We start from the raw sequence: 23753 nt of genomic DNA, 5'->3' as shown, positions 1-23753 counted from the left end.
ATGAGCTACAAAAATGTCTGCTTCTTCATTTCCTCTTAATCTCACATAAGACTCTCCCCTGTGACCCTCCCTAATCAAAAATGCACACTGAGGGGAATTTTAGGAAATGTAATTGAGCTCCACACTCACATGTAATATTTCAGTTTATTTTAGCAAAATTTTAACAAAGTGGACATGGTGATAAAGATGTCTGGAAATGGCCAGGCATGATGGCTCATTCCTCTAATCCCAGAACCTTGGGAGGCCAAGGTGGGATGATCACTTAAGCCCAAGATTTCAAATCTAGCCTGGGCAACATAGTGAGATCTTGTCTTTACACACACACACACACAAATATATATATATCTCGGTGTGATGACATGCACCTGTAGTCCCAGGTACTGGGAGACCGGGACAGGAGGATTGCTTGAGCCCAGAAGTTCAAGGTTACAGTGAGCCATGATTGCACCACTGCATTCCAGCCTGGGCGACAGAGCGAGATCCTGTCTCAAAAAAGGAAGGAAAGAAGGAAGGAAGGAAGGGAGGGAGGGAGGCAGGCTGAAAACCATCTGGAAAAAGCAGCATGTATATCTGGTAGCTTTAGATTTGATTTATTGTGGTAACCATGCCCCAGAAATGTTTCATCAACCCTGCTTACTGGAGAATATTATCTGGCTGGATCCCAGTAGAAAACAAGTCTTTCTCAGGTGGAATTTTGACAGAAATCTAGTAAATGTACGCAGATGGGGGTAGAGTGAAGCAAAGCAAGAAGGAAAATTGGGGCATTGGAAGAAGCAACAGTAGGAAGTCTTTCCCTCCCAGAGCCCTGTGCAGCCTGGAGCCAAAAGGAGCTGTGGTGTGCAGGGACCCTGCTGGTGCCAGAACCTTGGTGTCACCTGGCAAGAGTAGAGAAATACCCTGACCCAGCCTCATTCTGCCTTCTGATCTCCTGCCAAAGCCTCCTGAGGCTCCAAGCAGCAGAGAGAATGGCCGAGAATGGATTTAGGAAGACAGAAAATAGCTGGTGCAAGTGATACCTAATTCAGCCAAACCTCTTGCTGTTTTACCAAAAGAACCTGAAATAGTTGCGAGAATAAATAAACTCATGTAGGGTTTATATTTTCTGTGAAATTTGCTCTTTTTCACTGAAGCTAAACCATATTCATCATTTGGACAAATACCATTCATTTTCTTTTTTTCTCAAATGGAACATTGCCCTATAAATTATTTTCATAACAAAAAGTGACTCAACTTTAAATAAAAGTGATGTATGGAAATCTGCCATGTTCTCATTCATAAATTACTCACTATTACTCATAAATTTTCTGACTGTTAGTCAACTTCTCTAAGTGTTCTGAGTCACAATAACTCACAGTTAGGCACTGAAAATACAATTCAACTATTCTAAAGGTGAAAGTGTACAATGGACTAATATGACATTCATGTAATAGTGTGAGAAAGCCGTCAGCTCAGTATAGTCAAAGCACTAACTGCATCTAGTTCAAAAAGTTGGCAGATTTAAAACTCATGAATTCAATACTATAACAAAACACTCTCCAAGTGTCTTGCTCTTGAGAATACGTTTACAAGGCTGGACATAGTGGCTTACACCTGTAATCCCAGCAATTTGGGAGGCCGAGGTGGGCAGATCACTTGACTTGAGCTCAGGAGTTCGGGACCAGCCTGGGCAATATGGTAAAATCTGGTCTCTAAAAAGAAAAAAAAAGCATGCACCTGTAGTCCCAGCTACTTCTCATTTGCTTTCAAATGTACTTTGTCTGATATTAATATAGCTACTCTAGCTTTTTTGTTAATTCATGTTAATTTGCTGTATCTTTTCTCATAACTTCACTTGTGTCTTTATTTTATTTTATTTATTTATTTTATTATACTTCAAGTTCTAGGGTACATGTGCACAATGTGCAGGTTTGTTACATATGTATACATGTGCCAAGTTGGTGTGCTGCACCCATCAACTTGTCAGCACCCATCAACTCATCATTTACATCATGTATAACTCCCAGTGTCATCCCTCTCCCCTCCCCTCTCTCCATAATAGGCCCCGTTGTGTGATGTTCCCCTTCCAGAGTCCAAGTGATCTCATTGTTGAATTCCCACCTATGAGTGAGAACATGTGGTGTTTGGTTTTCTGCTCTCGTGATAGTTTGCTGAGAATGATGGTTTCCAGCTGCATCCATGTCCCTACAAAGGGCACGAACTCATCCTTTTTTATGGCTGCATAGTATTCCATGGTGTATATGTGCCACATTTTCTTAATCCAGTCTGTCACTGATGGACATTTGGGTTGATTCCAAGTCTTTGCTATTGTGAATAGTGCCACAATAAACATATGTGTGCATGTGTCTTTATAGCAGCATGATTTATAATCCTTTGGGTATATACCCAGTAATGGGATGGCTGGGTCATATGGTATTTCTAGTTCTAGATCCTTCAGGAATCACCCTACTGTTTTCCACAATGGTTGAACTAGTTTACAATCCCACCAACAGTGTAAAAGTGTTCCTATTTCTCCACATCCTCTCCAGCACCTGTTGTTTCCTGACTTTTTAATGATTGCCATTCTAACTGGTGTGAGATGGTATCTCATTGTGGTTTTGATTTACATTTCTCTGATGGCCAGTGATGATGAGCATTTTTTCACATGCCTGTTGGCTTATGCATGTCTTCTTTTGAGAAATGTCTATTCATATCCTTTGCCCACTTTTTGATGGGGTTGTTTGTTTTTTCTCATAAATTTGTTTGAGTTCTTTGTAGGTTCTGCATATTAGCCCTTTGTCAGATGAGTAGATTGCAACAATTTTCTACCATTCTGTAGGTTGCCTGTTCACTCTGATGGTAGTTTCTTTTGCTCTTTAGTTTCATTAGATCCCATTTGTCAATTATGGCTTTTGTTGCCATTGCTTTTGGTGTTTTAGACATGAAGTCCTTGCCCATGCCTATGTCCTGAATGGTATTACCTAGGTTTTTTTCTAGGGTTTTTATGGTATTAGGTCTAACATTTAAGTCTCTAATCCATCTTGAATTAATTTTCATATAAGGAGTAAGGAAAGGATCCAGTTTCAGCTTTCTACTTATGGCTAGCTAATTTTCCCAGCACCATTTATTAACTAGGGAATCCTTTCCCCATTTCTTGTTTTTCTCAGGTTTGTCAAAGATCAGATGGCTGTAGATGTGGGGTATTTTTTCTGAGGGCTCTGTTCTGTTCCATTGGTCTATATCTCTGTTTTGGTACCAGTACCATGCTGCTTTGGTTACTGTAGCCTTGTAGTACAGTTTGAAGTCAGGTAGTGTGATACCTCCAGCTTTGTTCTTTTGACTTAGGATTATCTTGGCAATGCAGGGTCATTTTTGGTTCCATATGAACTCTAAAGCAGTTTTTTCCAATTCTGTGAAGAAAGTCATTGGTAGTTTAATGGGGATGGCATTGAATCTATAGATTACCTTGGGCAGTATGGCCATTTTCACGATATTGATTCTTCCTATCCATGAGCATGGTATGTTCTTCCATTTATTTGTGTCCTCTTTTATTTCACTGAGCAGTGGTTTGTAGTTTTCCTTGAAGACATCCTTTACATCCCTTGTAAGTTGGATTCCTAGGTATTTTATTCTATTTGAAGCAATTGTGAATGGAAGTTCATTCATGATTTGGCCCTCTGTTTGTTTGTTACTGGTGTATAAGAATGCTTGTGATTTTTGCACATTGATTTTGTATCCTGAGACTTTGCTGAAGTTGCTTGTCAGCTTAAGGAGATTTTGGGCTGAGATGATGGGGTTTTCTAAATATACAGTCATGTCATCTGCAAACAGGGACAATTTGACTTCTTCTTTTCCTAACTGAATACCCTTGATTTCTTTCTCTTGCCTGATTGCCCTAGCCAGAACTTCCAACACTATGTTGAATAGGAGTGGTGAGAGAGGACATCCTTGTCTTGTGCCAGTTTTCAAAGGGAATGCTTCCAGTTTTTGCCCATTCAGTATGATATTGGCTGTGGGTTTGTCATAAATAGCTCTTATTATTTTGAGATACGTTCCATCAATACCGAATTTATTGAGAGTTTTTAGCATGAAGGGCTGTTGAATTTTGTCAAAGGCCTTTTCTGCATCTATTGAGATAATCATGTGGGTTTTGTCTTTGGTTCTGTTTATATGCTGGATTATGTTTATTGATTTGCGTATGTTGAACCAGCCTTGCATCCCAGGGATGAAGCCCACTTGATCATGGTGGATAAGCTTTTTGATGTGCTGCTGGATTCGGTTTGCCAGTATTTTATTGAGGATTTTTGCATTGATGTTTATCAGGGATATTGGTCTAAAATTCTCTTTTTTTGTTGTGTCTCTGCCAAGCTTTGGTATCAGGATGATGTTGGCCTCATAAAATGAGTTAGGGAGGATTCCTTCCTTTTCTATTGATTGGAATAGTTCCGGAAGGAATGGTACCAACTCCTTCTTGTACCTCCGGTAGAATTCGACTGTGAATCTATCTGGTCCTGTACATTTTTTGGTTGGTAGGCTATTAATTTTTGCCTCAATTTCAGAGCCTGTTATTGGTCTATTCAGGTATTCAACTTTTTCCTGGTTTAGTCTTGGGAGAGTGTATGTGTCCAGGAAATTATCCATTTCTTCTAGGTTTTCTAGTTTATTTGTGTAGAGGTGTTTATAGTATTCTCTGATGGTAGTTTGTATTTCTGTGGGGTCAGTGGTGATAATGCCCTTTATCATTTTTTATTGCATCTATTTGATTCTTCTCTCTTTTCTTCTGTATTAGTCTTGTTAGCGGTCTATCGATTTTGTTGATCTTTTCAAAAAACCCAGCTCCTGGATTCATTGATTTTTTGGAGGGTTTTTTGTGTCTCTATGTCTTCAGTTCTGCTCTGATCTTAGTTTTTTCTTGCCTTCTGCTAGCTTTTGAAAGTGTTTGCTCTTGCTTCTCTAGTTCTTTTAATTGTGATGCTAGGGTGTCAATTTTAGATCTTTCCAGCTTTCTCTTGTGGGCATTCAGTGCTATAAATTTCCCTCTACTCACTGCTTTAAATGTGTCCCAGAGATTCTGGTATGTTGTGTCATTTTTCTCATTGATTTGAAAGGACATCTTTATTTCTGCCTTCACTTCGTTGTGTACCCAGTAGTCATTCAGGAGCAGGTTGTTCAGTTTCCATGTAGTTGAGCAGTTTTGATTGATTTTCTTAGTCCTGAGTTCTAGTTTGTTTGCACTGTGGTCTGAGAGACAGTGTGTTATAATTTCTGTTATTGTACATTTGCTGAGGAGTGCTTTACTTCCAACGATGTGGTCAATTTTCAAATAAGTGCAATGTGGTGCTAAGAAGAATGTATATTCTGTTGATTTGGGGTGGAGAGTTCTGTAGATGTCTATTAGGTCCGCTTGATGCAAAGCTGAGTTCAATTCCTGGATACCCTTGTAAAGTTTCTGTCTTGTTGATCTAATGTTGACGGTGGGGTGTTGAAGTCTCCCATTATTGTTGTATGGGAGTCTAAATCTCTTTGTACGTCTCTAAGGACTTGCTTTATGAATCTGGGTGCTCCTGTATTTGGCGCATATATATTTAGGATAGTTAGCTCTTCCTGTTGAATTGATCCCTTTACCATTATGTAATGGCCTTCTTTGTCTCTTTTGATCTTTGTTGGTTTAAAGTCTGTTTTATCAGAGACTAGGATTGCAACCCCTGCTGTTTTTTGTTCTCCATTTGCTTGGTAGATCTTCCTCCATCCCTTTATTTTGAGCCTATGTGTGTCTCTGCATGTGAGATGGGTCTCCTGAATACAGCAAACTGATGGGTCTCGAATTTTTATCCAATTTGCCAGTCTGTGTCTTTTAATTGGAGCATTTAGTCCATTTACATTTAAGGTTAATATTGTTATGTGTGAACTTGATCCTGTCATTGTGATATTAGCTGGTTATTTTGCTCATTAATTAATGCAGTTTCTTCCTAGCATTGATGGTCTTACATTTTGGCATGTTTTTGCAATGGCTGGTACCAGTTGTTCCTTTCCATGTTTAGTGCTTCCTTCAGGGTCTCTTGTAGGGCAGGCCTGGTAGTGACAAAGTTTCTAAGCATTTGCTTGTCCGTAAAGGATTTTATTTCTCCTTCACTGATGAAACTTAGTTTGGCTGGATATGAAATTCTGGGTTGAAAATTCTTTTATTTAAGAATGTTGAATATTGGCCCCCACTGTCTTCTGGCTTGTAGAGTTTCTGCCAAGAGATCTGCTGTTAGTCTGATGGGCTTCCTTTTGTGGGTAATCCGACCTTTCTCTCTGGCTGCCCTTAACATTTTTTCCTTCATTTCAACTTTGGTGAATCTGACCATTATGTGTCTTGGAGTTGCTCTTCTCGAGGAGTATCTTTGTGGCGTTCTTTGTATTTCCTGAATTTGAATGTTGGCCTGCCTTACTAGGTTGGAGAAGTTCTCCTGGATGATATCCTGCAGAGTGTTTTCCAACTTGGTTCCATTCTCCTTGTCACTTTCAGGGACACCAATCTGATGTAGATTTGGTCTTTTCACATAGTCCTACATTTCTTGGAGGCTTTGTTCATTTCTTTTTCCTTTTTTTCTCTAGACTTCTCTTCTCACTTCATTTCATTCATTTGATCTTTAATCATTGATACTCTTTCTTCCAGTTGATCGAGTCGGTTACTGAAGCTTGTGCATTTGTCACGTATTTCTCGTGTCATGGTTTTTATCTTGTCAGTTCGTTTATGACCTTTTCTGCATTGATTATTCTAGTTATTCATTCATCCATTCTTTTTTCAAGATTTTTAGTTTCTTTGCACTGGGTACATAGTTTCTCCTTTAGCTCTGAGAAGTTTGATCGACTGAAGCCTTCTTCTCTCAACTCGTCAAAGTCATTCTCCATCCAGCTTTGATCCATTGCTGGCAATGAGCTGCGTTCCTTTGGAAGGGGAGATGCACTCTGATTTTTTGAATTTTTTGAATTTCCAGCTTTTCTGCCCTGCTTTTTCCCCATCTTTGTGGTTTTATATGCCTTTGGTCTTTGATGCTGGTGACATACTGATGGGGTTTTAGTGTGGGTGTCTTTTCTGTTTGTTAGTTTTCCTTCTAACAGTCAGGACCCTCAGCTGTAGGTCTGTTGGAGATTGTTTGAGGTCCACTCCAGACCCTGTTTGCTTGGGTATCAGCAGCGGAGGCTGCAGAAGATAGAATATTGCTGAATAGCGAGTGCTGCTGTCTGATTCTTGCTCTGGAAGCCTCGTCTCAGGGGTATACCCCACCATGTGAGGTATGAGGTGTCGGTCTGCACCTAGTGGGGGATATCCCCCAGTTAGGCTACTTAGGGGTCAGGGACCCACTTGAGCAGGCAGACTCTCCATTCTCAGATCTCAACCTCCGTGCTGGGAGAGCCACTGCTCTCTTCAAAGCTGTCAGACAGGGTCATTAACATCTGCAGAGGTTTCTGCTTTTTTTTTTTTTTTTTTTTTTTTTGCTATGCCCTGTCCCCAGAGATGGAGTCTACAGAGACAGGCAGGTCTCCTTGAGCTGCGGTGGGCTCCACCCAGTTCAACCTTCCTGGAGGCTTTGTTTACCTACTTAAGTCTCAGCTATGGCGGGCGCCCCTCCCCCAGCCTCGCTGCTGCCTTGCAGTTAGATCTCAGACTGCTGTGTTAGCAATGAGGGAGGCTCCATGGGCGTGGGACCCTCCCGGCCAGATGTGGGATATAATCTCCTGGTGTGCTGTTTGCTAAAACCCTTGGTAAAGCGCAGTATTAGGGTGGGAGTTACCTGATTTTCCAAGTGTTGTGTGTCTCAGTTTCTAAAGGGATTCCCTTCCCCCTTGCACTTCCCAGGTGAGGTGATGCCTCACCCTGCTTCAGCTCTCACTGGTTGGGCTGCTCTAGCTGACCAGCACTGATTGTCCGGCACTCCCCAGTGAGATGAACCGGGTACCTCAGTTGAAAATGCAGAAATCACCCGTCTTCTGTGTCACTGGTGCTGGGAGCTGGAGACTGGAGCTGTTCCTATTTGGCCATCTTGCTCGCATCCCCTGCCCCGCCCCACCACTTGTGTCTTTATATTTAACAAGTACCTTTTCTGTAAGCAGCATATAGTTGCATTTTTCTTTTTTGTACAGTCTGACCATCTCTGCCTTTTAACTAGAGTTATTAGACTACTTATATTTAATGTGATTGTTTATGTGTTAGCCTGAAATCTAACATCTTGCTATTTGTTTTCTGTTTGTTTCATCTGTTCTTTGTTCCCCCTTTCCTCTTTTTCTGCTTCTTTCGGATCAATTGAGTATTTGAATAATCCTATGTATTCTTCTCTTTCAGGTGACTATAAATGCAAAGTAGAGCTTGCTTTGATATTTGATGGCAGGATGACATTATGCTACCACCCTTCTGTGGACATTCCATGTGAACATACCAAACTTATCCCTCTAAACAGATCCTGAGCATAATAACTAAGAAACACATGACCAGGTGCTCAGAACCAGATTAGAAGAATATGAGCACCTTGAGCAAGGACCCAGATAGACCAGCTTAGCAAAATGTTCGTTACTACTAAGCACTGTTGGTATCCTCATGGATAGTATCACAGAGTCATAAAAAATGGAACCCTCCAAAAGGCAGATGATTTTGAGATTCCTGGGAATCAAAGAGAAATGTTATTCTTTGTTTCATTTGCCATTTGTGAAAATGCAATCTGTTATATTCAATAATATGATATATCATAAAAATAATAACTATAAAATCTCTTTTCATATAAAAAAAGATTAAGATACAAAAGCTTTCTTCTTATCTTTTTCTGTAGAGTAGTTTGATTTCTTCCTTACCCTACGTATTAGTCTGTTCTCACACAGCTATAAATACCCAAGACTGGATAATTCATGAAGGAAACAGGTTTAATTGACTTACAGTTCACCATGGCTGGGGAGGCCATGTAAGTTTCAAACTTACAATCATGGCAAAAGGAGAAGCAGGCATGTTCTTCACAAGGCAGCTGGAGGGAGTGACTGTGAGAGTGCAGTACCATTTATAAAACCATGAGATCTCGTGAGAATTCACTATCACAAGAACAGCATGGAGGAAACCGCCCCTATAATCCAATAACTTCCCTCCCTAGACACATGGGGATTACAATTCAAGATGAGATTTGGGTGGAGACACAGCCTAACCACTTCAACTTGTGTCAGCTCTGTACGGAGATCTTCTGTTAGTGCCTCCTTCATGTAAGTTCTCTTTCTTTCTTTTTCTTTTTCTTTTCTTTTCCAGGATCTCAGTCTGTCACTCAGGCTGCAGTGTAGTGGCATGATCACAGCTCACTGCAACCTCTGCATCTTGGGCTCAAGAGATCCAGCCTCATGAGTAGCTGGAACTACAGTAGGGCACCACAACACCTGACTAATTTTTGTATTTTTTGTAGACACCATGTGGCCCAGGCTGGTCTTGAACTCCTGGGCTCAAGCAATATGCCTGCCTTGGCCTCCCAAAGTGCTAGGATTACAGGCGTGAGCCACCGTACCCAACCAGTTTTTTCTTTTTTAATGCCATATGAAACAGAAGTGTATCTTACAAGCAAAGGTGTCTCATATTAAAGGAAATATAATTTTAATATTTTCATGTTACAGATTAGGAAACTGAGGCACAGAGAAGTTAGTTAGCCAAATTCAAACAACCAAAAATTTGTGGTGCAGTATTGCAGATTGGGTTGTCTAGAAAAATTTGCGGAGACACAGTTTGGGATATAAGATGTTTATTAGGCATCAACACCCATGAAAGGAAGATATTGGAGGCAGAATTGGGCAGAGGAAGAAGTGAAACTGGGATGGAAGACTGACAAATCCTCAATCAACCTGACCGGGAGCTCTGTAGCATACTGTGCTCATCAGAGTATCCTGCATAGAGTTGACATGGCCCTAACTTTATCCCTCGCACAGGACACAAGCTGCTGGAGGAAGGTGTAACCTCAGAGGAAGCAGCTCTCTGTAGCCAAATTCATATTCAAATATATTCAAAATAAAGAGAATCACATAGCTAACAAGTGAAATACAAAACACCCAAATGACCTTTTTTACTTTTAGAATAAACTTTCGTGGCTTAGTTTCATCAAAACAATGTTAAATTAATGTTGTTTTATTATTATTATTATTTTGAGACTGGTCTCATTCTGTGGCTCAGGCTGGAGTTTGGTGGAGCAATTATGGCTTACTGCAGCCTTGACCTCAGGTGATCCTCCCACCTCAGTCTCCCAAGTAGCTGGGACTACAGGCTTGCACCATCACACCTGGCTAATTTTTGCTTTATTTATTTATTTATTTATTTATTTATTTATTTATTTTTTCTTGTAGAGATGGGGCCTTGCTCAAGCTGGTCTCAAACTCCTGAGCTCAAGAGATCTACCCATCTCAGCTTCCCAAAGTGTTAGGATTGTAGGCATAAGCCACTGTGCCCAGTCTATTTTAATATTATTATTAATTTTATGCTTTTATTGTGCAAATTGGTTTGGATTTTATAGTTTTTTAAAGGGTCTACAGTCATAAGGAATTTATAGCTTGTTTATGTTTAGTAACACTATGTTTATATTACATTCAGGTAACACTGTGGTAGAAATAATTTGTCAACGCTGGGTGCCACATTGGTTTTTTCTTGAAAAGGAACCCACTCATTAATTTGCAGAGATGCTGTGCCAGGTCTGTGTAATAGGTGTAAATAAATTATGTCTAGCACCCACATTTGTACAGTAATCAATTATGAATTCTGGTTTGCATGTGGGCTTTTGTAAATGTTTCTTTGTGACTAGGGATACAGGGTTGTGACAAAAGTTCCTGTTTCATAATTCACCTTTCTTCATCACTAACCTGTAGAAAAATAGGTTTTAAAGAAATCAGCTACAGCGGCATGTTTTCAACACCCTGAGTGATGCAAGCCATGTTAGACCCTACCAAAGATCACTCCTTACACCCGGGGCACACAAGGAAAGGAACTGAGAGGACTGAGAGGAACATCCGTCAACTTCTGCAAGGTATCAACAAGATCATCACCCACAGAGGCAGATGTCTCAAGGAAAGACTATCCCTTGAATCAGTGAGTTCACTGCTCAGACTTCAACCTGTTTACTCTGCCATTTTTGGTCAATTCATATATATATATATATGAATATATATATATATATTTTGAGACAGAATCTCACTCTGTCACCCAGGCTGGAGTGCTGTGGCATGATCTTGGCTCACTGCAACCTCTGCTTCTTGTGTTCAAGCGATTCTCCTGCCTCAGCCTCCCAAATAGCCGGGACTACAGGCACATGCCACCATGCCTGGCTAATTTTTGTATTTTTAGTAGAGATGAGTTTTTGCCATGTTGGCCAGGCTGATCTTGAAATCCTGACCTCAAGTGATCCTCCCACCTTGGTCTCCCAAAGTACTGGAATTACAGGTGTGAACCACTGGGCCTGGCCCAATTCATCATTTGAAACAACTTGTTTTTTGTGGTGCCAGTATTGTACTTTCAAATTTTCTTCAGGGTCATGGAAGTTTGCTAGCAGGCTATGGTCCATGAACTCACAGAAACTATAAACCATCCGTGAAGAAGGAAGGGGTCCATCTGAAGAGTGCCAAAGGGAAAAGTAAGACAAAGACATGGAGCAGTCTCCAGGGGATGAAATGGAGGAAGGGGAGGAAGAAGAGAAGAAAGCCAGATCTCAGCCCCAAAGTAAGGCTTCTTGGCGTGGAAGTTCAGAGTTTCTAAATAGATGGCACAAATTCATCTAAATGAACAGAATATGGCTGTGCAAATGTTTAATGTATTTGTGAAAATTATACTTTTTGAAAACTAATTATTCCCATTCAAAACCAGTATTTCAAGGCTTGTGGCTAAACTATTATCTGTAAAAGCCATGACTTATGTGTTACATTCTGTTTGTGCTTTTCTGTTTCACTTTTATCTGTTCTGCAGATGAAGGCAATGGTGCAAAAAGGAGTTTACCAGAAATAAGTATTGAGTAACAGTCTGATCTTAAAATACTTTTGCAACTTGTTATGCAAAATCACAGTTGCAGAAAAATTGGTTTCCATCAAGAGCTATTAAATGGATCAACTAGATTATCTCTAGCTCAGATTTTTTAAAAATCCAATCTCCTTCACAGAAAATTTTTGTTCTACTTGTATACATTAGAGCAACCAGTACATATCAAACTTCAGGCCTCTTATGAGTAAGCAAATATATCAGATAAATGTTTTTACTTAATTGAAATCTGGGTTAAAGTAAAGATGCAATAGTGTCAATTCAGGAATTGTAGGCAGGAGGACAATTTAACAAATACCAACAAAATACAATTTTTCGCCACATGTTTTCTACCCCTATGAGTGTACCAAGCTTGGAAAAAGAAATGATCTTAGTAAATAACAAGAAGTTTGCTTTTCTCTAAGAGTTATCTGTTGCATACTTTTCTTTTTTTTAGTATTTTTTCTAAGCTTACCTTGAGTTTCATATTACCCTTTTGTGCAGATAACAGGATGAAAAAAATCATTTGCTTTGGAAAGTCATTATTTTCAGTTTGTTGTTGTTGTTTTGAGACAGGGTCTCATTCCATGGCCCAGGCTGGGGTGCGTGGTGCAATAATGGCTCACTGCAGCCTCGACTTACTGGGCTTAGGTGATTCTCCCAACACAGCCTCCCAGATACACAGTATCTGGGACTACAGACACCAACCACTACACCTGGCTAATTTCTTTGTATTTTTTTGTAGAGACGAGGTTTTGCCATGTTGCTCAAGCTCATTTTGAACTTCTGGGCTCAAGCACTCTGCCCACCTCTGCCTCCCAAAGTGCTGGGATTACAGGCGAGAGCCACTGTGTCCGGCCTCTTCTGTGGTCTCTAACATTGTTCTTGAATTATTAACGGTGAAGAACCTGGATTTTTGTGTTGCACACTAGTATTTGAATCTGAAGTCTTCTGCTTGTTGTTTCCTGGACAGTGGACAGGAGGCTATATGGTTCAGTCTATTCCTCTCTTAAATAGGGTTGAGTTGTGTACATCTCACAAATTTGTGATGAGAAATTAAATAATATACAACAATGTGAACATGATACTTGGCACATTGTAACCAAAATAATAGTATTGGTTATCTTTAATATTGGTATCAGCATTATTAGGTTTATATTTTTTAATGATCTCATGTTTGCTAAAAATTGTACATTTAAAAAAAGCTTCAAGGGATAAAAACTGTGTTCTCTGGTATGTGAGTAATGACGACTTGTTTGCAGTACTGAAACCTTTGCAGATTTCATCACATATCTAGAAGTAATTTAAAATATGCTTATTACATACTGAAATATTTAACACTTTTATTACATATTGAAATATTTAAAACTTTAACAATTAACTTGATTTTACTTTGTAAATTCCCATTTATGGGATAAAGAAAATGTGGTATATAAACACAATGGAATACTATTCAGCCACAAAAGAATGAAATCATGTCATTTGCAGCAAAATGGATGGAACTGAAGGTTATTATGTTAAGTAAAATAGGCCAGACATAGGCAGATTTCACATGTTCTTACTCATAGGAGCTTAAAAGTTCATTTCATCGAGGTATAGAGTAGAATGATAGATACCAGATGCTGGGAAGGTTGTGTGAGTGGAAAGGGGGATGAAGAGAGTCTGGTCAAAGGGTACAAATTACAGTTGCACAAAAGAAGTAAGTTCTAATGTTCTGTAGCAGTTCATAACTACAGTTAGCAACAATGTATTGTATATTTCAAATTAGCTAAAATAGGGAACTTGAAATGATTCCAACAAATGGAAGTGATAAATACTCAAGGTGAAGAATGCCCCAAATACCTGGACTTGATCCTTATACATTCTATGCATGCAATGAAATATCATATGTACCCCATAATATGTTAAATATTAGGTACCAATTCAAAACACAAAAACATTTCTCGTTTGTATGTTTCCATAAATTACCTTTTATGTAGAAAAGCTACATGCAAAAAGATTTGCCTGTGAATCTGGGAATATATTTCTAGTCTGCTTGTACTGGAGAACAATTTATATGACATACAGTCTGGCTTCTTCATAAAGCTAACAAGTGGATTGAAATAATGATATGATAATATCACTAGGGAACATTTCTGTCAGGATTGTACTTATAAAATTTTCAGAGATGGGATTTAGAGACTATGCTCTAGCTACTAATTAAGAAAACTGTATTAGTTAAAGTCCCAAAGGGAAATGAATGGCATATTCAAATTAGGATAATTCAAGCAGAGGTTTTAAATAAGGGGTCTATCATAAAGATATGGACAGGGTGGAGGGGAACTGTAATGGAACCTTTGACTGAGAATCACGAGTTTGGAAAAGTGTCTGAAACCAGGAAGGGAGAGAGAGACATGTAGAGGAGACTACCTTAGAGGAATTGGGATGTTTTCTTGAGGGGCACACACGAACTTCTATTTGGAATAAATTTCCTGACCTCATTCCCTGCCCCTGGCCTCCTGTCAGAGTTTTCCTATTGGCAGGAAAGCTATGGGGCACAGGCAGCTGTCAGAATAATCCATTCAGATCAGACTCCCAAGTCAGAGAACAGGTAGGAGGGAGGCAGAAAGTGGATTGGAGGGGCAAAAGGAGATCTCTGCACACATGCTGATGCTATACAAATCTAGAATTTATTTGTTCTCATTATTATATTCACTTATGGTAACAGGTGTTTACAAATCAGAGTAGTAGCTTTATAAACATGCATTAGACAAGATCCTTATAGGAATTAAATTTTAAGTCATTTTTTAAATAATGGGGAAAAGACCCTAGCTTAAAAATCTATGCTCTGTAAGAAAAAACATCTTTTCTAACTATTAATATATGAGAGCTAGATAGATATTCCCAGGTCTTGTTATGTCTAGGTGCCTCCCTCCAAAAGGCTGTATCAGGACCTTCATCTCAGTGCTTACTATGGTCATTCATTAAATTATCTTTCAACAAATATTTATTGAGTGTCTCAAATGGTCTAGGTATTGTGCTAGGCTTTAGGTAAAAAGGAGTAAGTGAAACAGACATAATCCTTGCCTTCTTGAAACTTATGATTTAGTAGGTGAGTTGAATGATATAGACAAAGCTTTAACTAGTTTTGTAAGTCTGCATTCACAGAGGTAATAAAGAGCAACAGATCCACATGACCACTGAGTGTCCAAATACAATGTTTAAACATGAAAATTAGAGAGTTTACAGAGCAGCCGTTGAGGTACAAAAAAGTCACAGAGTTTTAAGCAGCATATTTTTTCTCTCCTGAAAGAAAGATCTTAAACTTAAATTTAAAGCTGGCCAGTTCTGGAAAAGCTTATTCAAATATTATTTGTAAGATGAGGAGAGGTGGCTACCAGAATCTAGAAAGTGCTGTCCAATATAGAAGCCAAATATTAATAACTGTCTACAATAATGGAAATATTATATTCTGCACTGTCCAAAATAGTAGACACTAGTTATGGTGGCTGTTAAGTTCTTAAAATGTTGCTAATGTGGCTGAGGAACTGAATTTTAAATTTTATTTAATTTTAATTCATTTTGATTTAATTAGCCACATGTGGCTATGGTAAAGAACAGCGCAAATCTAGAACAAGGTGTACTAACTGAGACTTGCTGAGCACAAGTTGCTTCATTTAACCTCATTTCCTTTTTGACAGTGTTAATAACAGGGTCAATAATTTACTCATACAATATCATGTGTCCTGCAGGGTATGAAATAGAAATCAAAGATAGCCTAAAGAAAGTAAGCGTTGGCAAGGAGGTGGAGACATTGGCACCCTTGAGCATTGCAGGTATAAATGTAAAATGGCTTGGTTGTTGTGGAAAATGGTATGATAACTCTACAAAAAGTTAAACATAGAGTTATCATATGACCTAGCAAATTCATTTCTGGGTATATACCCCCAAAAATGAAAGCAGGGACTCTAAGAGATATTTGTACGTTCATGTTCATAGCAGCATTAGTCACAATAACCAAAGGGTGGAAGCAACCTAAGTGTCCATTGACAGGTGAATGGATCAACAAAATCTAGTATATACATACAATGAGATATCACTCAGCCTTAAAAAGGAAGGAAATTCTGACACATGCTCCATACGGCATGGATAAACATTAAAGACATAATGCCAAGTGAAATAAGCCAGTCACAGAAGGACAAATATTGTATGATTCCACTTATGTGAGGTAGTATGTGAGCAGTCAAATTCATTAAGGCAGAAAGTAAAACGATGGAATCTAGCAATTTCACTACTGGGTATACATCCAAAGGAAATGAAATCAGTGTGATGAGATTTCTGCACGTCCATGTTCATTGCTGCATTTTACAATAGCCAAGATATAGAATCAACATAAGTGTTCAACAGTGAATGAATGGATAAAGAAAATGTGATATACATATACACACGATGGGGTACTTTCAGCCTTACAAAAGAAGGAAATCCTGTCATTGCAACGACATGAATGAACCTGGAGGACATTATGTTAAGTGAAATAAGCCAGGCACAGAAAAACAAATACCACATGATAACATTTACATGTGGAATCTAAAAACGATGAACTCATAGAAGCAGAAGTAGAATTGTGGTTATCAAGGACTGAGAGAGATGTTAGTAAAGAAAAAAAGTAGAATGGTGGTTGCTAATGGTAAGAGGGAGGAGAGACTAGGGAGTTAGTGTTTAACGGGTGCAGTTTTAGTTGGCAGGATAAAAACGTTCAGAATGGTGGTGATGGTTACACCACAATGTGAATGTACCTGATTTAATGCCACTGTACACTTTAACATAGTTACAATGGTAAATTCTGTGTTGTAAATATTTTATCACAACAAAACAATAAGTTTAAACACATTCTTTGTCTGCAAAGAGTTCTCGAACTAGCATGAAAAAGAGAAATAGTAGTTGATATGCAATGACTATTTGACTGAGAGCCGTGAAGGAGTTGCACCTCAGAAGGGTGGCTGTGTTAGAGGACCTTCCAACCCTAGCATTCAATGGGTTTATGAGCTCTGTAAATTAGGAACGGCACTAGTGTGCAGGATGATGGCCGCGGCTGACAGACCTCCATGCGATGGCCACACCCCGCACCCAGTGCCAGCTCTGCTTTATCTGAGCTTCACCCTAAAGTCCTTATCAGTCATCACCTCTGAAAAACTCCAGATTGGAGGGGAGAGCTAAGGTTTCCAGAAAATCTGTAAAACAAGAATAACCCAAGAATAAGCTGGGGTTTCAGCTGAGTGTGGGCAGATCAACTGCAGAAGATAATTTAGATTGGCCATACGCTAAACCCTGTCATCATGCGCCACCATGCCCAGCTAATTTTGTATTTTTAGTAGTGACAGGGTTTCTCCATGTTGGTCAGGCTGGTCTTGAACTCCTGACCTCAGGTGACCCACCCACCTCAGCCTCTCAAAGTGCTGGGATTACAGGCCTGAACCACCGTGCCCGGCCTTTGCTTTTAATTTCATTGATAAAATATGTTATTGCCTCCACATTTACCAGCATCTCTGCCACACTTTGCGAGTAGCTGGGACATCAGGCATGCACCACCACACTCGGCTAATTCTTTGATTTTTAGTAAAGATAAGATCTCCCTATGTTGCCCAGGCTGCTCTCCAACTCCCGGGTTCAAGTGATCCTCCTACCTTGGCCTCCCAAAGTGCTGGGTTTACAGGCTACCACACTCAGCTGAGATTAACATTTGAATCCATGAGGACGACTGCCTGAAAAAGTAAATTGCGGATGGGGAGGGAAGGGGAAGATTGCCGGGAATTAAGAGTGGCATTTTGGACATGTTCAGTTTGGAGTTGTTTTCTCCTGTTACCAGGGATGAACTCTTTCTTCTATTTGACCCCAAATTTCCATTTGTGCATTGGATTGCACACCTGCTCATCTACTCAAGAACATTGCTCCAGTATGTAACCCATATTTTCGCTCCTGTATTATCCCTCTTTCCTTTCCTTTTGGTTCATGCTGGTGAGTGTACAAACATGTATAACTTCTAATTTTAAAAAAAAACGAACAAACTGCTTTGACTATATGATTCCTTCCAGTTTCTACTCCATTTCTTTGTCTTCATCTGCCATTTTGATTCTTTCTGGGGTCACTCCAAATAGGCTTTGGTCATCCCCCACTAAAACTCTTCTTACCAAGCTCACCACTGACTTCCATGTGGCCAAGCCCATTGCTCAGTTTTGCATCCTAATTTTACACACTGTAGCAGCATTTGAAAGTTAATCATTCTTTCTTGCAACATTTTTTTCATTTGGCTTCTGGGAACATGTTCTCTCTTGGTTTATCTATCTCACTAATCAGAACTTCTCATTCTCTTTTTTTTGATTCTCTATCTTCCTAACCTCGGAGCATGCCAGGACTCAGATTTCAGACATCCCCATCCTGTCTGCACACCATCTATATGCTAAAGAACTCCAAATATATACCACCATCCCAGACTCACCTAACCAACCACCTTTGTGACAACTTGACAACTCCAAACTGAAGGTGTCCAAAATGCCACTCTGAATCCCCAGCAATCTTCCCCTTTTTTCCCCATGCACAACTTAGACTCTTTTTCAGGCAGTCTTCTCCATGGATTCAAAGGTTAATCTCAGCTGAGCATGGTAACTGATGCCTGTTAACCCAGCACTTTGGGAGGCCAAGGTGGGAGGATCACTTGACCTAAGGAGTTGGAGACCAGCCTGGGCTAAAAATAAAAAATTTGCCAAATGTGGTGGTGCATGCCTGTAGTCCCAGCTACTCAGGGGGCTGAGGCAGGAGGATCACTTAAGCAGGGGAGGTCGAGGCTGCAGGGAGTCATGATCATGCCACTGCACTGCAGCCTGGGCAACAGAGTGAGACACTATCTCAAAAAAAAAAAAAAAAAAAAAACAAATAAAAATAAAAATGTCATCAGCAAGCACCCTCACAGACACACCCAGGATAATGTTTTACCAAATATCTGGGCACCCCATGGTCCAATAAATTTGACACATCAGATTAACCATCACAGCTTTCTAACTCGCTGGCCTCTTTTCATCTTTGTCCTTTAATCTATCCTCAGCAAAACGGTAGATTAAAAAACAACCAGCCACATTATTTAGCTTCTCTGTTAAACATTCTTCAGTCTTCCTATCTCAATCAATGTAAAATTTAAAGACTATCATGACTACCAATGCCCTACATGCTCTATTCCCCACTCCTAGTCCCACCACCATAACTCTTCCTGGACTCTGTTTTGCCCATGCTGATATTTCTCCCAGAAGCCAAGCATGCTCCTGCCTCAGGGCGTTTACATCCACTGATTCCTAGGCTTGAAATGATCTTAATCCCAATAGCTGCATTGTTTCCTCCCTCAATGATTCTCCTATCACAGAGGGCTTTGCAATATACCTATTTTTACAAATATAACATACCTCATCCCTCTTATTTCACTTTCTTTTAAAATAAACTATTTTTTAGAACAGTTTTAGAGTTACAGAACAATTGCAAATGTAGTACAGAATTGCCATAGATTCCATTTCAGATTTCCCTATGATTACCATCTTACATTACATTCCTCACAACTCATTAGTCAACCTTGATTCTTATTACTAATGAAAGTCCACACTTTATTTAGATTTCCCTAGTTTTTCCCCAAGTCCTTTTTCTGTCCCAGGATCCTATCCAGGATACCACATTACATTTCGTTTCACATCTCCTGAGTTTCTTCTAGGCTGCAGCAGTTTTTCAGACTTTCCTTATTTTAATTTTTTTGTAGAGACAGCATCTCGTTATGTTGGCCAGGCCAGGTCTCGAACTCCTGGCCTCAAGCAATCCTCTGGCTTCAGCCTCTCAAAGTGTTGGGATTACAGGCGACAGCCACAACGTCTGGACTGTACTTTCCTTACTTTTGATAACCTGACAACTTTGAGGAATATTGGTCCAGTATTTTGTAAGATGTCCCGCTGTTGGAAGTTGTTTGATATTTTTCTCATTATGATACTGAGGTTATGGTTTTCGGGGAGGGAGACCACACAGGTAATATGCCATATTCATCACATCATGTTGACTACACGCCATCAATATGAGTCATGATTGTTGACGTTGACTTAGAACATCTGGTTGGGGTAGTGTCTGTTGGCTTTCTCCATTGTAAAGCTACTCTTTTCCCCTTTCCACATTGTACTATTTTGGAGGAAGTCACTGTGCACAGCCTAGGGTAGATGATCTACATAAATTATTTGGAATTATTCTGTATAGGAGATTTGTCTCCTCTCTGCCATTTATTTATTTATTTATTTATTTATTTATTTATTTATATCAGTGTAGACTCATGGATATTTTTTACTTTGGTTTGTAATCCAGTACTACCTTGTTCAGTTTACTTCGTTGCTCAATGGTTCCATCTTTGGCAACTGGGAGCTCTTTCAGGTGGTTCCTGTGTTTAAACATTCTCCCATCAAGACAGGATTCATTTATTTTTATTTTTTATTTTTTTTCTTCTCATTCAATTGAGGCAGCGTCTCATTCTGTCGCCCAGGCTGGAGTGCAGTGGCGCGATCTTGGCTCACTGCATCCTTGACCTCCGGGCCTCAAGTGATCCTCCCACCTTAGCCTCCCGCGTAGCTGGGCTCACAGCGCGTGCCACCACGCCCAGTTAATTTTTTTTTATTTTTTGTAGAGATAGGCTTTCACCATATTGCTCTGGCTGGTCTCAAATTCCTGGGCTCAAGAGATCCTCCCCCTTCGGCCTCCCAAAGTGTTAGGATTACGGGCATGAGCTACCGCGTCCAGCCCGATTTTTCCTTTCTTGAGTATCACTTCCTTACTTTTCAGCCTCAGCCTTGTTTTTCAAGGTGCTTTACCATCACCTGACACAATCCACACTTTATGTTTATCTCTCCCCGTTAAAGTGCCGGGACCTGGAGGGAGGGTCTTGGCAGTGTTTTTGAGCGCGGTGTTATCCTGGGAATACAAGGGGCCGCTCAGTTGATATCCAGGGAATGATGAGCCTGGCGGGTGTTGAGGCCGACTGGAGATGGGTTGGCCGGCCGGGTTCTGGGAAGGCTGTGCTCGGCCTCTGTGTGACCGCAGGCTCCTCGCCCGCCTCTTCCAGGGTCCCGCGGATGCAGGACCTGCTGCAGCCTCCGCAGCCACACCCACGCTCAGAGACCGCTTCCAGCGTCCTTGCCGCAGAAACGCACCGGACTGCAAATGTCACCGGCGCAGCGGGGATTCCCGGGGAAAGTCCATCGCACTCCCTGACCTGGGGACCAGAGGATGAGCGGAGGAAGTGTCTTGGGCGGCTAACATCCCACTCCCTGCGCCGGTCCGCGCCGCCCCGGGGAACGCCCCGGGGCTCGCGGGAGGGGCTGGAGCAAGTCCCCGGCTCCGGGCGGTCCCGAGCGCACGGACTCCGGGTGGGGCGGGAACCCGTGCTCTGTGAGCCGGCTGCTGCCGCGCCCCGGCGCTGTCATCCCGGGGCGGGGCCTGGTCCCCAGCTGTGGTAGCTTCCTAAGCGGCGGGGGCTGAGCCGGCGGCGCCCAGATGCGGCCGCGGCGGCGCGGAGCTCGGGCGGCTGTGGAGGAGCCCAGCCTCGGCCGCAGGAGGCGCCGGGAGCAGAGCAGCCGGGAGTCGCGCAACAGGTTTCCTTCCCCATCGCGGCGCCCACAGGGGACGCGCGCCCTGCGGGGAGAGAGGCTTCTCAGTTCGCGCTCTCGTTCCGGGTCCAGGTTTGTTTTTCTCTCCCTGAGCCCCCATTTCTTTTTCTGACCCCCCATTTCTCTTCCTGACTATTCCCCGTGCGCGGAGAGATCCGGGAGGCGGGCGGGGGCACTGTCTGGGCTCGGGACCCGCGGCTGTGCCTTAGTTGGGATTTTGGATCTGGCGCAGGTCCTCACGCCGCCTCTGGGCACCTTCGGAAACACAGGATTGGGTTCCTCATATAAAGCGGAATGATTTTTTAAAATTACTTTTAATTTCAGAGACTGAGGGACTTAGGATTTAGTGCTTCACAGGAATTATTTTAGGGATACCTGTCGGTAGGCTGCCTTTTTAAAGTGTCCACCTAAGACTACTTTTATTTTAAATCGAAAGACTGAAGTGTTTTTGTGTTATCACCTCTTCACTTCCTATTAGGGTGACTGTGTCAAAAACACCAGAATGGGTACTTCTTGACTTGAACTTGGCAGTGTCACTCAGTAGCCAAGAAAGACGGAGAAATTGATAGAGCCTTGGAGCAATCCCTTCGCAGCCCACGTAAGACTTTGTTTTAGAAAAATGGAGAGAAGTAGTGGCAATGCCTGCGAGAACCACGCCGTCCTGAGAGGGAATTCTGCCTTTTTCTAGACTCCGCTGACACCAGCTGAGATCTGTATTACTTCCTGTGGTTCTCACGCGCTTGTTTCAGCCGTTTCTCAGCAAAGGGAGGAGCTGTTATTTACAGGTATCCAAAAATGAGTCACAGGGCTGCTCTCTTAATTGTGAGACTTTGTTAATGAACTTTTGAAAAGCGAGGCTTGCTCTATCTGTATTTAAAATGAGACTCTAGATGTGAAATGCCTGCCCTGCTGACCTGGGGCAGTGGTATGGGAAGTGACGATTGAGTTTTCAGTTTCCTAAGGCGCCTGATGTTACAACATGCCAGTAAAGGTCACTGGGTTGATTTAAGATAACCACTAAAATCATGTGCTTTGCCTCAGAAGCCCAGGAGAAAATTAATTTCATTATTCAATGACCATTTTGCTACCATTTTCACTGAATGGTAGAAATGTATCATTTAATGTGGTGATTGTAAGTAACTCTCTAAAATCAAAATATTTCAGACAGTTTGTGTTTACTAAATTGATGCCAAAACCACATGGTGCTTTTTGAAGCGGGTGGGTCCCAGCGGGAGCAGAGAAATTTAAAAGTTGAAGCTGACAGGCCCCACTGTGGTGGGTAGCAGCACTTAGGAAGGGACTGCACACTATCTCAACACGGTAGAGAAGGGAGCACCATCTCTACTGGAGCTGAGTTGAGCTGAATTCAGTCCCAAACAACAGTTAACAGGTACTTTCTCTGTGCCAGCCTCTTCCCCGAACCTTGCTTGTACAACCATGAATAATAGGATCCTGCTGACAAGGTGCTAGGGTAAATCTATACCCAGAGTGAAGTTTCTGTCCCAATATAACTCAATCTGCTGGGTTCCAGTGTATTTAAAGCGTAAACTCAGCAGATTACCATCCCTAGATCATTGCAGTCACCTTTAGTTAGCAGCGTGACTTTTAGGAAATGGTATGACTAATTAATAGGTTGTTTTGTTTTGTTTTTTGAGACAGAGTCTTACTCTCTTGCCCCAGACGGGAGTGTAGTGGTGCAATCTTGGCTCACTGCAACCTCCTCCTCCTGCGTTCAAGCAATTCTCGTGTTTCAGCCTTCCAAGCAGCTGGGACTACAGGCACCCACCACAACACCCAGCTGACTTTTGTATTTTTAGTAGGGACAAGTTTGGCCCTGTTGACCAGGCTGGTCTCGAACTACTGACCTCAGGTGATCTGCTTGCCTTGGCCTCCCAAAGTGCTGGTATTGCAGATGTGAGCCACCATGCCCCGCCTAATACTTTATAAATTTGGAACACTATATTGAAGCAAGTTTTTGATCATTGTTTTTGTAGTTCAAATCAATGTTTTTTAGCACATTATAGCCTTGTGAGCCAAAATGAATAAATCTACCATATCACAGTTTACTGTTGCAATTGAAATCTGCTGAGACACTTTTGAACTTGATGCCCAAGTATCAA

The 23753-nt window shown here is 41.2% G+C and overlaps 2 protein-coding genes across 2 annotated transcripts in view; both read left to right on the top strand.

The window, feature by feature from the left end:
* Window positions 1–3883: 3883 nt before the first annotated feature.
* Window positions 3884–22802, top strand: LOC101008600 (28S ribosomal protein L42, mitochondrial; the record flags this gene model as incomplete). Its single annotated transcript, XM_021937500.2, has 6 exons — window positions 3884–3940; window positions 8188–9204; window positions 10840–11059; window positions 11498–11686; window positions 21090–21705; window positions 22112–22802. Coding segments are annotated over 2 exons (297 nt in total), but the record flags the coding sequence as incomplete, so codon positions are not given.
* The window catches only part of STX11 (syntaxin 11), a 37825-nt gene continuing 35790 nt past the window's right edge, over window positions 21719–23753 (top strand). Inside the window, exon 1 of the mRNA XM_031667367.1 lies at window positions 21719–22418. The gene's annotated coding sequence lies outside the window, so the exon portion shown is untranslated. The remainder of the gene's footprint in view (window positions 22419–23753) is intronic.

This window comes from Papio anubis, chromosome 6, assembly GCF_008728515.1.
Source record: "Papio anubis isolate 15944 chromosome 6, Panubis1.0, whole genome shotgun sequence".
NCBI classification, from domain to species: domain Eukaryota; kingdom Metazoa; phylum Chordata; class Mammalia; order Primates; family Cercopithecidae; genus Papio; species Papio anubis.
Note: the sequence above shows the minus strand (reverse complement) of the source record. Positions and strands in the feature narration are given on the sequence as shown.